At 41.5% G+C, this 15,311-nt stretch overlaps 1 protein-coding gene across 1 annotated transcript in view; it reads right to left on the reverse strand.

Moving 5' to 3' along the window:
• Positions 1 to 15,311, reverse strand: part of afdn (afadin, adherens junction formation factor) — a 72,475-nt gene that overhangs the window by 11,184 nt on the left and 45,980 nt on the right. Inside the window, exons 22-33 of the mRNA XM_022764433.1 lie at positions 13,653 to 13,718; positions 13,477 to 13,550; positions 11,226 to 11,344; positions 9,266 to 9,466; positions 8,481 to 8,572; positions 8,069 to 8,263; positions 7,720 to 7,870; positions 7,014 to 7,422; positions 6,669 to 6,922; positions 6,360 to 6,574; positions 5,047 to 5,226; positions 632 to 766 (exon numbers count right to left, since the gene is read on the reverse strand). Of these exons, the coding sequence (XP_022620154.1) occupies positions 632 to 766; positions 5,047 to 5,226; positions 6,360 to 6,574; positions 6,669 to 6,922; positions 7,014 to 7,422; positions 7,720 to 7,870; positions 8,069 to 8,263; positions 8,481 to 8,572; positions 9,266 to 9,466; positions 11,226 to 11,344; positions 13,477 to 13,550; positions 13,653 to 13,718 (2,091 nt within the window). The remainder of the gene's footprint in view (positions 1 to 631; positions 767 to 5,046; positions 5,227 to 6,359; positions 6,575 to 6,668; positions 6,923 to 7,013; positions 7,423 to 7,719; positions 7,871 to 8,068; positions 8,264 to 8,480; positions 8,573 to 9,265; positions 9,467 to 11,225; positions 11,345 to 13,476; positions 13,551 to 13,652; positions 13,719 to 15,311) is intronic.

Genomic DNA, 15,311 nt, shown 5'->3' on the forward strand with positions numbered 1-15,311 from the left:
CATGTTAGCATAAAGTATTTAAACTGGTCATATTTGGTTATTAAATCTGGTTATTTTGACTCCATGTAATTATCTTTAACTTTGAATATCAAATTAAACAAAGCTGAGTAACTTCCACTCAGTACCAGTAATAAAAATAATTATTAGGTTAAATATGTAGTTTGCGAATTATGTTAAAAGTAACAACTTCAGAGTCTTCATCAGGGCAGAAACAGTAAAAACTTATCAACACATCAAGGTGTAATCAATCTGTTTTTACTTCATCTGCTCTAATGACTCAGTGCTGTTAAAATGTTTTAAACAAATATACTCAACTGAATAAAGGCTTTTAGCATAACTTTTCCTTTATCTGTAAGTCTTGTTTTTTATATTTCAGAACTTATTTCAGCCTGAAAATACATAAATACATGAAACATGTATTTTGAAAATACTGACTAATTGCTATTTGCACATTCGGTGGGAAAATATCATCCTGTAACATCTCTTATCAGCCCAACCCTGTTCCTTTTCTGCCCTGACTGACTCACTAAAGGCTTAAATATCATAACAACACATCCTACAATCGCTTGTTTTCCTGAACTCTGACCTCACAGCTGCAACAGTTTCACAGACGGCTCACAGACAAACCGACCTTCTCCTCTGCCTCTCGTTTGGCTCTCTCCTCCTCTCTCCACCTCCTCTCCTCCTCCTGCTTTGCTCGCTCCTCCGCCTCCCGCTTGCGAATCTCCTCCAGCTGCTGCTTACGCCGTCGCTCCTCGTCCTGCAACTGATCACACATACACACACACACACACACACACACACACACACACACACACACACACACACACGCAGAAGAGCATGCCAAAAGGCACACAAAGACGGACACACATGCAAACAAAACAAACAATTAGTACAAAAATCATGTCATTCATACATAAACCCTGAAAACATTTCCACATCAAATGTCTGTTTCACTGCTCCAACACTAATGTTCACTAACATAATAAAGTGAGGCAGTCTGATTTGTCTCACAGGACTGCTCCAGAGGGGAGGAGCAGTGTGCACTGCAAATACACAGCACAGTCAGACACACACACACACTGCTGATCATGCAACAACAACATGCAACAACAGCAACCAGAACAGGGCAGAGCAAAAACAACAGCAGCCCTTTTCTTTCAGCTACTTCAGGTGCACTTGATTTTGGTTCATCCTAAGTTTAAAGGTCCCACTGAGCATGAGAGGGAGGATAAATCAAGCGTACCGGAAGTAACTGCAGCAGAAATATTCAAACCATCCCAACACAAACCCAGTGAAATACGGAAACAAAAAGACCTTTTCTCTGGTCTGGACGGTGGTTAAAGAGTCAGTTCAACCAAATAACAAAAACATATTTTGTCATTTACCCCTAGTGGAATCTGTCCATGCAGAAACTGTGTGAAGAGGTTGTGAGATGTGTGTCTTAGAGTCTGTATAAATCTATTTTTTTGTAACTATTATTTTATTTAGATTTGTTTTTTATTCCTTATATTATATAATAATAATGTTTTTTAGAATCTAATTTAATTACCATTCGTTTTTATTATCAAATAATTGTATTGTATATTGTAATTGTATTGTAATATAATTTGCACATATATTTTTAAGAGTGGTGAAGGCTTTTATAGATGATTGACAGGTGGAATTGAAGTCTACATAATCACCGATATGAGACACCCTGACACACTCACCTGGTGTGTGTGTGTGTGTGTGTGTGGTGGACTGTTGATAATAATTTAATTTAAAGAAAGATGTAATAAAAACATTGGTGAGTCCCTATGTGTGAATTCACTGGACCTTTGCTCCTGGCTCCTGGCAAGACTTCATATAAAGTAGAGCCTGTTTTCTTAGTAAAGACCAACACCTAGAACCAAGACAAGTGAAACCAAAACCATCTGCTTAGAGAGATAACACTAGAAGTAAGTCAGAAAATACATTTTTTGTATTATGGGTGAACAGACCCTTTAAAAGAAGAACATAAAGAGGCTTAGCTGGTCACACACAAATGGATGGATGGATGGATGGATGGATGAGTGGATAGATAGATGGATTCATAGACACCACAACATCATGACAAGGCCCTGTGCAGGCAGCTTTGGGGGCTCACAGGACTATCATGCATGGATCTTGACCTGGACGCCCCCACCCCCCCCCCGTGATGAATTCAGCCATGCAGGCGCCACCTCAGTATGCACTCAAAACATCACTGCTGACAAGTCTCACGCCGACCTCAGCTCTGCTACTCTAATCGCATGGACAGGTTCGGTTTCCTGTGGCTTTTATGATTTGTGGAAACACCAGTATTTTAACGCCGGAAGCAGCAGCTTCACTCGACGTCCCCCAGCAGTTGTTTTGAGTGGACAAAGAGATGGACAGCTTCCCCAGCCAAACAACATCAAGCATCCCAGGACGGCCTCTCCATGACCGGCCGCTCTGTAGCTAATCATGGCCAAGCCCTGCCTCCAACCCCGACCCACCCCCATGAAACGACAACAGTAGTCCAGATGGGTGGGGAGAGACATATAGGAAACACGGGCAGGTGCGCAGCCCAGACAGAAAACAGGAAGTGATGTAAGGGCAGGGAGAGGATACTCGTCATTAACAGGAAGAACATACCAAGTCTAGAACAGAGATAGCTGGGACAGCAGTCTGCTGCTGAAGAAGAAGAAGAAGAAGAGAATAAAGAGTGAGAGATGGAGAGGAGGTAGGGAGGGAGGAAAGGGAGATACCCAAATACTAAATAGGAAAGTATGAAGGAGATAAAAATAAACTGGCAAAAGGGAGGGGAGGGAAGAGGGAGGAGAAACTGAGGAGTAAAATAGAAATAAGAAAAGGGAGAGGGAGGACAAACAGTAAAGTGAAAACATTGTTTTTCTCCGCTGTGCTGATGAGCGGCTGTTTAAAAGCTCCTTCATCCACCACGTCCAAATGCAGCCACTGCACCACCTAACTACATCCTAAACATGGATCTCACTATTCTCAAACTGAACCAATACACATATAAATCAGGGAATAAAAACAAAAACTACAGAATCCAGATTATAACTTGAGTAACTGCAAACATTCAGTTTTATCTTTAAGTGACATCTTTCACTTCACGGCCTACTCTTACCAAGATTTTTACTTTTAATTTACACATAAATTATTTCTTTGGTTTGGAGTTTGTCTTTCCTCAAGAAAAGTTTATCTTTATTTTCTTTAATCAAATCAATCATCTAAGGATCGTGGCCAAATAAACCAGTGAGGGGCCCATGGAAAGATTTACTGTTAGGCCCCCCCACATTAACTAGTTTATGGGGATTTGTTTAAACACATTTTTACTGAGGGCACCTCATTATAATATAAACTAAAATAATTCATGGCTTAATTTAAGTCCAAATTTCCAAATAATCATATCACCAAAACCAACTGACGCGCTGTGAACCTGAGGACTGTAGGAGAAGTCGTCCGCTTCACTCGGTTGGTAATTCACCCTGATTAAGGATGGGTCTGGGTTCTTGTGATTTTGGACAGTATAAATAAACTTGACGTTCTCCTCTGTTATTGCCCTTTTTCACTGTAAACTATGCTGAATGTCCATTTGCAACCAGAAGGAGTTAACACATTACAGTACATAATACATTAGATTGAGGTTAAAATGATGCCATTATATATAAAAAAAAAAAAACCAAACATCCATTTATCACTTGGTGTAAACTGGTAAAGGCTGAAAAGTATATGTTTTAATCCTTCCAGACCACCCACATCAACAGACATACAACCACACCCTCACACATTCAACACCTTCCAGTCCCCACCACCACAGCCCACCACGTCTCACCACAACCTGTCACGCTTCAACAAATAAAAAAATAAAGCTGCAAAGATTTATGTATGTAAGTATGTCAACCACTTTTAGAAAGCAACAAGAATTAGATTGAAACAAGTTTGACATTTTACAGCTGTTTTAGTACTAGAATGGTGCTCTCATGATACCTACAGTATTATCGGCTTAGTTTCTAACTATTACACGGTGTGCGCCACTATAAAAATATAAATCCAGCCGAGATAATGCTCCAGTTCTACCTTGGCATTATCCAGATTATGGAACAAATAAATCATCGACATCCAGTTGGGAAGCTGAGAACCCTGCAGAAACAGGACCAGTGGTCCCGGTTCATTCTTGCTATGCAACACGGCACTTCTGCTGCATTTGCATTATATGGGAAAGATGCTAATTAAAAGTTAAAGTCAACAAAAGAAAAAAATTATTTTCATTTCAATTTTACCTATTTAATGACATCGGGGGCTCAGCAGGAAACAACCTTTTGTTGGATACTTGATTAATGCCTGACATTTCAATGCTATCAATATTGTGCTGGAGATAATAACTTACATCACTGAATAAGTAAATGTGTTTAGAGCAGGAAAGAGAAACCAAATCCTACAGGAAACCTCAATCGTGACATTTTTTAACTCTTCAAACGTCGTCTCGTGGTTATGTCCATATGATGTGAATGCAGCTTTAACAACGTCCTCGTCTGCCTGCCCCCACCCCTCCCGTCCACCCCTCCAGCCAATCAGATTTAAGCAGCTCAGCATGGCAAAGCGATGACAGAAGCATGTTGCAGATGCACATTGCAGGACATTCATAGTGGGAGCGCTGCCACAGAGGAATCCATTTCCCCTTCTAGCATTTGAAAGGCGGTTCTGCCCCCCCCCCCCAGCCTGACTTCCTGTGGCTCGCCCTTCCTCATACACTGGACTACAGTTCTGTTTCTGAACTGTGAGCTGATGGACATTATCACTTGAAAAACATAAGTCAGAATGTTTTTATTTCTGCCAAAACAGCCTTTACATACAACTTCCTGTACCTCCCATACTCGTTACTTCCTCCAGCTGCCTTCCTGTAAATGTTTAATTTATGCTCTACTACTCTTAACCTCCTCTTTTTGTGGCTTTCCCCCTTCACCACCTACAGCGCCTCTATGCTTACATTCTCTCTATCCATTCCCCTCCTTCCACCACCACCACCACCCATCTCACCCTGGCTCTCTTCTCGGCCTCCAGCCTCTGCATGATCATCATGGTGTCCACGTCCTCGTCGTCCTCCTCCTCCTCGTCTTCGTCGCTCTGCTTGGACTCCTGCAGTCGTTTCTGGAACTGCCACTCCAGCATCAGCTTCCTGAGACGGTCGCTCTCCTCTGCTGTTCGCTCCGGCTTTGCCTGGAAAACAAAATATTTTCAGAACTCAACTCTTGAAACTGGTCTTCTTTCTTACCCTGTAACTAACCAAGCTTAACCCACTCATTTTCAAGGAATTTGTATTAGGACGTAGCAAGGACAATCAAATATTTTACTCAAACTACTGGTCATATACTTCCAGATTACCATAACAGCATCACATGCATTACATAAATTCTATTCTGCCATTTACTGCCAAAAGCATTGGAGCAGGTTATTTTCATTATCTATTAATCTTTCTCAGTTAGTAGATTAATTATTTTCTCTATAAAATGCCAGAAAATAGTGAAAAATGCCCATCTCAGGTTCACTGAGCTCAAGGTGATGCGTTCAAAATGTATTGTTTTGTCCTACCAACCAAAACCAAAACATATTAAATTTCCAATGATATCAAACAGAGAAATGCTGACATTGGTCACATTTTTCAAGATGGTACGAGAAAATGTTTTTTGCATTTTTCTTGAAAAATTACTTTAAGGATTTGATTGGCAAAATAGTTGCAGAAAAATATTGACAAATCAGCTTAGCAATCACTTGTTTCAGCTCTAGACTGTAAAATTAGATGAAATTTTAAAGAAAATCAAACACATGAGCTGAAAAAAACAAGAAATTACTACTACTACTCTGACTAGGAACAAAAATTGCCAGATGTTCACCTCAGATGAAATTAAGGAAGAGTTTGACATTTTGAGAAATATGATTATTTGCTCTTTTTAACCAGAGGTAGATGAGTGGATTGATACCACTCTCACATCTGTCTATTAAACATGAAGCTACAGGCAGCAGTGAATTAGCTTAGCTTAGCACAAAGACTAGAAACAAGTGGAAACATGGCACATCACCCCCCATAAAACCATTAAGCACACAAGATATAATGTGTTAATTAGTGATATGTAAAAGTGCTGGTGGCAGGATATTTTTACCTTTGGACGGAGCCAGGCTAACAGGTCACCCATTTCCAGTCTTTATGCTAAGCTAATTCCTGATTCCAGCTATATATTTACCTCACAGACATTGAGAATGGTATTGTACTCATCTAACTGTAACACGTGTAACCAAAATGTCCAAAATTATTCCTTTAAAATGAACACTACCAGGATTTAATTTGTGCCCACCTGGAGCTCCTGGATCTCCTTGTCCAGCAGGTCCACGATGTGAAGCTGCTGCTGTTTCTCAGCCTTCTCGCGGGCATCTCTCTTCCAGGGGTCTGGAGACAGACTGTCGCTGGACGTCAGCTCCTCCTTACTGATCGTGATGTACTGCAGGTCTCGCCTCTCTATGGTCCGCGGCTGCTGCTGCGGGAGGAGCTCCCTGATCACCGTGTCCATGCCTACATTGACATCAAAGTTCATTTATAACTGAAATAAGATGGTGGTTTGCGTATCAGAACGGTCTACGAGAAAGATCTGAATTAAATGTGTTACCGGCGGGGTTGGAGGCACTGCCAGGTGGAGGAACAGCTGACCGCGGTAGGCTGGCCAGCTTCTCCGGTCTGGATGGGGGAGGCTGTGGTTGAGGTTGTGGGGGCAGGTAGGACTGGGGTGGGGCAACAGATGCCAGGGGGGGCTGGTGGTGAGGTGGAGGCATGGTTCCTCCGTTGTTGTGAGGTTGGACGGGCATGACGGGGTTGGCCCGGATCTGACCCAACTTCCTCTCCTGCTCCCTTCTCTTCCTCTCCCTAGGAAATAATCATCATCATCATCGTCATTAGCATTGTTATCATCAACATCAAGTGTTGCTATAATCAAGAAAAAAAAAAAAAAAAGTACCTCTCCTCCTCCAGCCGAGCTTTCTCCTTCTCATACCAGCGTTGCTGCTCCTCCCGTTTCTTGCGGTCAGCAGCCTGCTGAGCTGCTACAGGGGTGACAGCAGCGGGAGGCGGCGGGAGCGGCAGGTCGGGCTGGGGGTCATAAGGGTCGTAGGCATCGGGGTAAGGGGCTGGCGGCGGCGGTGGAGGAGGGGGCAGGTCGGAGCGCGATGGCGCCTGGGCCGAATGTGGCGGCACAGCGTGCGGGGCGTTGGGTGTCTTCCATCGGCCGGGCCCGGTCTTCTGGTTCTGGGTCTTGTTGGAGGAGGAGGAGGAGGCTGAGAAGTTGAGGTGCTCCTGGCTAGATGTGGAGGACTCCAACGAGGAGGACACCTGTGGCTGAGGGGCCCAATGGTCAGGACCTCCTACACCTGCAGATATGAGGAGACACCGTCAGAGGTTAATCTTACATTAACCTAAAAAATTTAACTGAGTACAAGCAACAGTGCAGGATTAAAGGGGCAAAATATCATATTTATTTTATTTTGTAATATCTTGATTCCTACATATTATATAAACAAAAACAAAGAGCAATAATATCAAATTTGATTGCATTCTAGAGGAACATTTGGACGCTGGTAACCTATTACATAAGCTGACCGTTCATCCTCTCATCTCTTATCTAAACTCTCTGGCTGTTCATCCTCTGTAACCTGCTTCTTTCTCACCTCCTGGTGGACCTCTCTGGTAGTCAAGGTCCCTGTGTTGGTAGTCCAGGTCCCGATGCTGGTAATCCTGCTGGTAGTGTGGCTGCATGCGCTCATCTGGCCTCAGACCTCCTGGTGGGGGGTACAGCTCCTCCTGAGAGTGGTTAACCCGCTAAGAAGAGATAAAGGAGAGAGGAAGGGGAATGAGATGGAGAGAGCCGAGCGGGAGGAATAGGAGGAGGAAGCGGGAGGTGGGAAAATGAAAGTGAAAAGGAACAAAAGATGGAGAAAAGAGGAAGAAATAAGATGATGAGGTGTGCACGGCAGAAAAAGGAGTAGGAGTTTTAACCTTTAACCAGTGCTGCTCTACCTGCATGCTGTTGTGGATGCTGTCGACCATAGGGAGGCGTTCTCTGTCCTCCATGCCCTGCCAGTGCTGTGAGGGCCCCTGCCCAGGACCCACTACCCGATCCTGGCTCTTGGAGGCCGGGATGGTGAAGTACTCCCTGGGGTAGGTCTGGGTGGGGATGGGGTAGGCCTCTGGACGGGGAGGGGAGGGCTCATCCTGAGGAATAAAACCAGAAATTTAGTGTTAGTGTTGGGACTGAATTGACAGGAGCTGGTGGGAGTAAACATTTGCTGATTGGAGTGCACCTTGTGCACCAAATGAAAAATAATTTCTCATCTCTGGTCTAGACACTGAGAGTCCTCGAGTGTTAGTGTCACTCTACTATCGTCAAGCCTGCTGGAACATTCCTCATTGAGACGTTACAGTTACTTACGTCTGCACACAGGTTGCCAGTGGAGACGGAGGTGATCTTAGTGCCAGGTCCTCCGGGGTACACCGCTTTGCTCGCAGGACTCTGGCCCTGATCTGAAGAAGGAAGGAGGAGGGAGGAGAGACAATCATGTTAGTTCATTAGAAGCTTTAAAAAATAAATCACACAATTTGCCGCGTGAACTCCCAATTTCCTGTAATGGGCTCTGAAAGTAGTTTTTGAGATTAATTTTAAGAATGGAACATTCAAAATACCTCACACCTTCATTAACTTCAGTAGAAGACTTTAGTTTTTTTTCCAGTTTCCATTACTGCACATGCCAACTCTAATCCCAATGACTTGTTGCCATGGATACTTTTCTTCTTTTTTTTTTTTTTTTTTATCTCATCTTGGCTCCTGAAGTACTTTCCATGAAGATTTTCTGTATCTGATTCATTTACAGCCTAAATTAGCTGAAAATGTTATGGAAGTGTAATAATCTGTAAAATATATTAATAAGCTCATGTCAAATGCCACTCTTGTGATGAATGAATGAAGTGAATCCATGATTAAAAAGTCTGACTTTTTGGAGAAGAGAGATAGCAAAAAGGAAAACAGATAAATGTTCCAATACAGAATTTAACGGGTGAAATGAACTGGTTTCAATGCTAATGTCTGGATTTAAAGCTATTTAAGTGTTGAATATGTGTGAAGCAGAGGATAGACTGGGCAAGTTCATGTAGTTTAAGTGTATGAGAATAGGTAGTAGTAGTAGTAGTAGTAGTAGTAGTAGTAGTAAGGGGGCTTACTGGCTACGTTGGGGCTGGAGCGGTGGTCGGCTCGGTTCTTGAGGAGCCGGTCTTCACCGCTCATCTTCTTTGGTTCGGGGTAACAGTCCCAGCCAGCCTGCGGACTCTCTGGAGAGCCGTTCTGCACTGAGCTGTTGTACAACTCAAAGCCTTCACTCTTTGGTCGCATCTTCCCGTTCTTCTCACGGCCTCGGTCCGAAGCTGAGGGAGATGGATGTGAGACAGCATTTTTAAAAAATTGAACAAAGGTTGTTAATGTTTAAATCAGCTGTGTTTTTCTACTAGAAACTGACCCATATGCATTTCTTGTGGTTCCTTTGATGACAAATGACCCATCAGGAGTTTATTTAGAGCTCTTTTTTACCTTAATCTTTGGCTATTTAAGTCACTTTTAAATGTAGGTTTATTTGAATTCAATCACAACACAGTCAAATAGGGCTGCAGCTAACAAGCATTTTCATTTTTAACTGATAATTTGTTCTATAAAATGTCAGAAAATAATGAAAAATGTTTTTAAAACGCCCCAGAACTCTTTAAAACGCTATTAGAGACATTCAGTTTATTATCACATAACACAAAGACAATCTGCAAATCCTCACAAACGGGTCTTAAATTACTTCAATTATCAAAATAGTTGCAGATTATGTTTTTGTTATCTCATGTTGCTTCATCTTGCCACACCCTCAGTCAGTGGGAACCAACCCTCATGTTCACTTGTCCAGTCTCTGAACAGTAAGTTCATTAAATAATGACCAGCGTCCTTCACTGCCTGGTGGTTAAACTTCCCTGTCTGGAAAACACTGTGGTCGAGGGAATTTGGGAGAAACACCCCTTAGCGTCATCCTGGACCACAGACCGGCCCGGGCCAGAAGACTTCCTTGAGTCTGGGGTCACATTCCAACAGACAAAGACCAGCATGCAGCCAGACAAGCAGTAAACCCTGAGCTGTGTGTGTATGTGCAGCTTTTCATGTACACACACTCAAACACACACACACAGACATAGCTGGCTCTGGCCACAAACACTCATTATATCCTCCAGTCTGTGAGCTGTTTTTTTTTTTTACTGCACAGTAAGTACAGAGAAGACAACAAGGACACAGTGTCTGGACAAGTCTCTTCTCTTCTCTGCTTCCCTTCCATCATCCACAACACCAAATCACTGACATTAACCAATAGTGGAACTAACAATAGTCCATTCATGACAACTTTGGAGAATCTGTCTGAACAGTAGAAAATCTGCAGGTTTGAGAAGCAAAATTTATGATCTCCTACGACTTTTAATTGAAGACTTTTTTAATGTTCCTGATTGCTCCAAAGTAATATGTAGTAGTAGTAACATGTATTGTACATTACACATTAAAAGTGGACAGTGCAACGAAAAAGAAATGATTAGGGCTGCAACTAACGACTGTTTTCATTATTAATTCATCTGCAACTTGTTTTCTTAATTAAATGATCTTTGTTTTGTCTATAAAATATCCCAATGTTGTAAAAAATAAAAAAATACCCACTAATTTTTTAAAGCATAAGTTGGCATGTTTTAATTATCTGTTTAGTTTGACTATCAGTCACAAACCAAAACTATCAGAGGAAATCAGAAAATCAAATTGAAATTGAATTGAGAAGATGAAATCAGAGAAAAGTGTCTGTAAATGAATTTTCTGTCTATGGACTATGCAATTATCAACAGCTCTACAAATGATCATTAAGCACTGTTCACATGAAAGAAAGACAGAAAGAAAGATAGAGACTAAAAACAGAACCACATCTAGACTGTAAAATGTGCTGAATATAGACTGTGCAAAGATACTTAGCTCTTACAAAATGTTTCAAAATTCTGAGGAAAACAGACAGAAATAGATAAAATAGAATAGAGATAGAATAGAATAGTAATAGATAAAAGTAGAAACTGTAAAAGTGAACTGCACTATACTAAACTTTTGTGTGTGTGCGTTCACCTCTTTGCATCATGGGGCTCGGCTGGTTGAGGAGGGTGGCCAGTCCGTGGTAAATGGCTCCCTGTTTGGCGACCTCCAGAGTTACAACTGAGCCCGTCCTTGTCATCAGCTCAGCCGCCCTGAAACATACAGAGAGAGAGAGAGAGAGAGAGAGAGGAGAGTAGAGAGAGAGAGAGAGAGAGAGAGAGAGAGAGAGAGAGAATGAATGTCAAACTTGTAACACAACTGCTGGTTGAGAGCAATGATTCTTATGAAGCTCTAAGTGATCAGAACTGCAGCATGAATTCCTGCTCTTCGCTCGATGATAACACTGATCTGGAGCTCCAGTTTATAAACCAGATCAAATGTAAACTGACGAGTGGTTCACTCTGGTAGTTTTGGGAGGAAAGCCCATCATAAATATCAGGAAGTATAATAAACCACAGGAACTACTTGGATATGGTGGGTAATATGAGAATGCAACTAAATTCAACCGCACAGCAGTGTCTACACTGTCACTGAAGGCAAAATCCCACAAACATAATGCTTTAAATAAATAAAATAAAATCTAATAAAATAAAAAATCTCCAAACCAGAAACTTTCCTCACAGCAGTAATGTTTACTACCTCAAAACATAAATCATAATCATCATACATCATGTATAAAGACAGTTGTTTCAGCTTTGATGCTGATGTCACAGTAACAATCGATTATTTTCATCATCTGTTAACCTGCAAATCTACAAATTATCTCATTACTTTTAGAATATAAAGTAAAATGTTTATCACAATGTCTCAGATTCCAAGGTGACATCTTCAAACTGTCCAAAACTCAAAGGCATCTAATCTACAATGATATAAAACAGCAAATGATCACATTTGAGAAGCTGGAACAAGAAAGTTTTGACATTTATACTTGAAAACTGACTCAAGCAAATAATCAATTATCAGAATGGTTGCCAATAAATTTTCTGTTCATCTGCTGATTATTTCATCTCTACCACAGATATTGAATATGAGTGCACTACTAACAAAAATCACGAAAAATAAACTAGAAGACCTTTACTATGACCCAGAGGGGGCAGGGATTATACTCGTCATTGCCAGAGACTCACTTCACTCTAATTTGGATACAATCCTGCTGTGTGTCACACACACACACACACACACACACACACACACACACACACACACACACACACAACACACACACACACACACACACACACACACACACACACACACACACACACACACACACACACACACACACACACACACACACACACACACACACACACGCAGAGTATCCATGTTATTTCCTGTAGCAGCCACACGTGCTTGTATGCAGCAAGCTTTAACCAAATCCTTTAGTTTAAATAGTTGAAGGGCAGATCACACGAGCTAAATGAGCCGTGTGTTTGATTGGATGGAACTCTGGGAATGTAAAATCCACATTTGGAAATATCACAAGCTTTAGTTGTTTTTTTTTTTCATACTTAGACCTAAACCTGATGTGTGCAACCTGTAAGGAGTAGGAGAGGAGACGACCACAGGATGATACTACTGCCAAACATTGAACAGTGATCAGCTGATTGTGTGTGATAAACTCATCTCACATGCTATCTGCACGCTGAAGCAATTAAGCAAATTATTTGTTAATCCAGTCTGATTGAGCAATAACACCAAACATCAAGCCTGTACATGCTGAAATAACTAGATTAATCTGAGAGGGGCGTTAGCCACTGAGCACTTCACTGCTGTTTCCAAAACACACACACACACACACACACACACACACACACACACCCCTTTTTTCTGCTTAGTGCTGTGTGTTCCAGACACGTTGGAAACTCTGCGTTTTTACGAGGACAAATGGGATACAACTGAACCTCAGGATGTCTCAAGCCTGAGGTTTCCAAGATGTGGTTATCTGATGTCACGGCTGCGTGATAATTTACTTTTCAAATGTTTTCAACTCTCAAAAATAGAGTAAAAACTGAGTTTCACCACTGCACAACCATAAATACGTCAATAATGTGCGGTAGGTGGTTGAACATATAAAGAGAAAAACACCCACGTTTCCTCCCTGGTGTTTCTGAGCTGGATCAGTGGATTTTGTGATGGTTTAACTATAATCTTAATTTGTCAAATGGGAATTTCCCTATTTCAAATTTGCAAATGGAAATAAGCACAAGAGTTAGAATCACATTACATGATTTATGGGCTGTGAGGCCTTGAATAAAAATATACAGCAATGTTTTTTTTTTACCTCTCTTGTGATAGGCCGACCAGACTGCGCCCATCCACACTTAACAGCTGGTCACCTGCAGCCAATCGACCGTCCTGTGCAAACACAAACACACACACACCACAGAATGAGTCACTGTGTTTATGTTCCTCCTCATAATTCTCTGTTATGGCTGCAGTTTGAGCATCTGTACTCACCATGTCAGCTGCTCCTCCTTTGACAACAGACTTGATGTAGATGCCCAACTTCTCCTGACCAGCACCCTGAGGAGAGAGAGAGAGAGAGAGAGAGAGAGAGAGAGAGATCACTTTGATTTTCGATTCATTTGAGTAACTTTATTCAGGACAAAAGTAAATACACACACACACACACACACACACACACGTTAGATCAGTTCTGCTCTTGTGTAACTGTGCTACAGTTTGTTTGCAGTCAACACACTTCAAAGAAAACAATAGAAAAAAAAAAAAAAAAAACGGTTCAGAAAAAAAACAAAGGCTGGGCTGATGTTTGAAGTCACTGCTAAAACATGGCTGGAGAAAGTAACTGAGTTATTACTCATTACTATTACTCTAACACACACACACACAGACACACACACAGACACACACACACACAACCACACACACACACACACAGTCCAGCAGCTCATTAGTAGTAATAATAAACAATAATAGTCCAATAAATGCGAGTGTGTTCATGTTAGTCAATCTTTTGTTGGAAGTAGGGGCCTATACTTTGCTTTGCTGATGCATCTCTGTTAATGACGCCATTTTCATTACACTCTGAAGTCTCCGTAGTGATTTCTAGGAGCGCTTAATGTTTTCTACAAAAGCATCACTACAAATCATCATCTACAAATTCATCACTTTAAGAGTTGTCATTTAAGTATGTGCACTTACAACAATTTGTACATATGTTGATCTTATCAATGCTTGTAGTTTTTTGCTGCTGTTTTTAATAAAGCTCTAACTGGTCTGTCTGGGGAAAACAGCCCGTCTGGCTTATTTTCAAATTGTCTATTATATGATCCGTGAAACCGTGATGGTTGACATTCCTGATCCCAGAAGTCTCTCTGTGGCTGTGATTGGTCATCATACAAATAACAGTGTGGCATGCACCATAATCACTTCATCTTATTTAAAAAGACATTAGGTGTTATGTGGTCTAAATCCCAGCATGAGTCTGTAGTGGTTGAGACAGAGGAGGGAGTCCAGCCCCATCAGGAATTTAAAAACACACTTTTACACACAGCTTTTCAAGAGTGTTGACACTGAACAGAGCAGGGCTAGATTGCAAAACTGTCGTGTTCTGAACACCCAAGCTCTTTTATCTGAGGCAACAAGTTCACCAACATGTCAAACTCCAACTTCTGTAGAGCAGCAGCAGCACTCCAGACACATTCACCCCAGTGTTTTTGTGTCCGGTTTCCCTGCTTATATTATAGTTTTCCTTGTTATATCAATGTTTGTTGCTGAAACAATCAAATCTCCTACTGGAAACGGTAGAGATTTATTTCATGTCATAATATTTTCTTTAAACCAAATCCTTTCTTTACGGAGCAACAAAGAACTGACATACAGATGAAAAAAGGGAGAACAAACACGCTGCAATGTCAATGTCAATACACACATACAAGCCTGAGCTGCTGACTGTGTGTGTGGTTTTTCTGTGAAGTGGTGAGGCGGTTTGAAGTGCAGCAGAGTGCTGGCATGTTATCAGACGTATCACACGCTTTCTTTACCATCTTGACATGTTTATCTTCAGACTTTGTGCAACAGCAGAAAGCAGAGAAATATTTTTGAAATCTCTCTGCAAGAATTCTCCTATTTTGCTGTTGGGAAGGCTACAAAGAG

This window comes from Seriola dumerili, unplaced genomic scaffold (assembly GCF_002260705.1).
Source record: "Seriola dumerili isolate Sdu_G_001 unplaced genomic scaffold, Sdu_1.0 BDQW01000025.1, whole genome shotgun sequence".
In the NCBI taxonomy this organism is placed as follows: domain Eukaryota; kingdom Metazoa; phylum Chordata; class Actinopteri; order Carangiformes; family Carangidae; genus Seriola; species Seriola dumerili.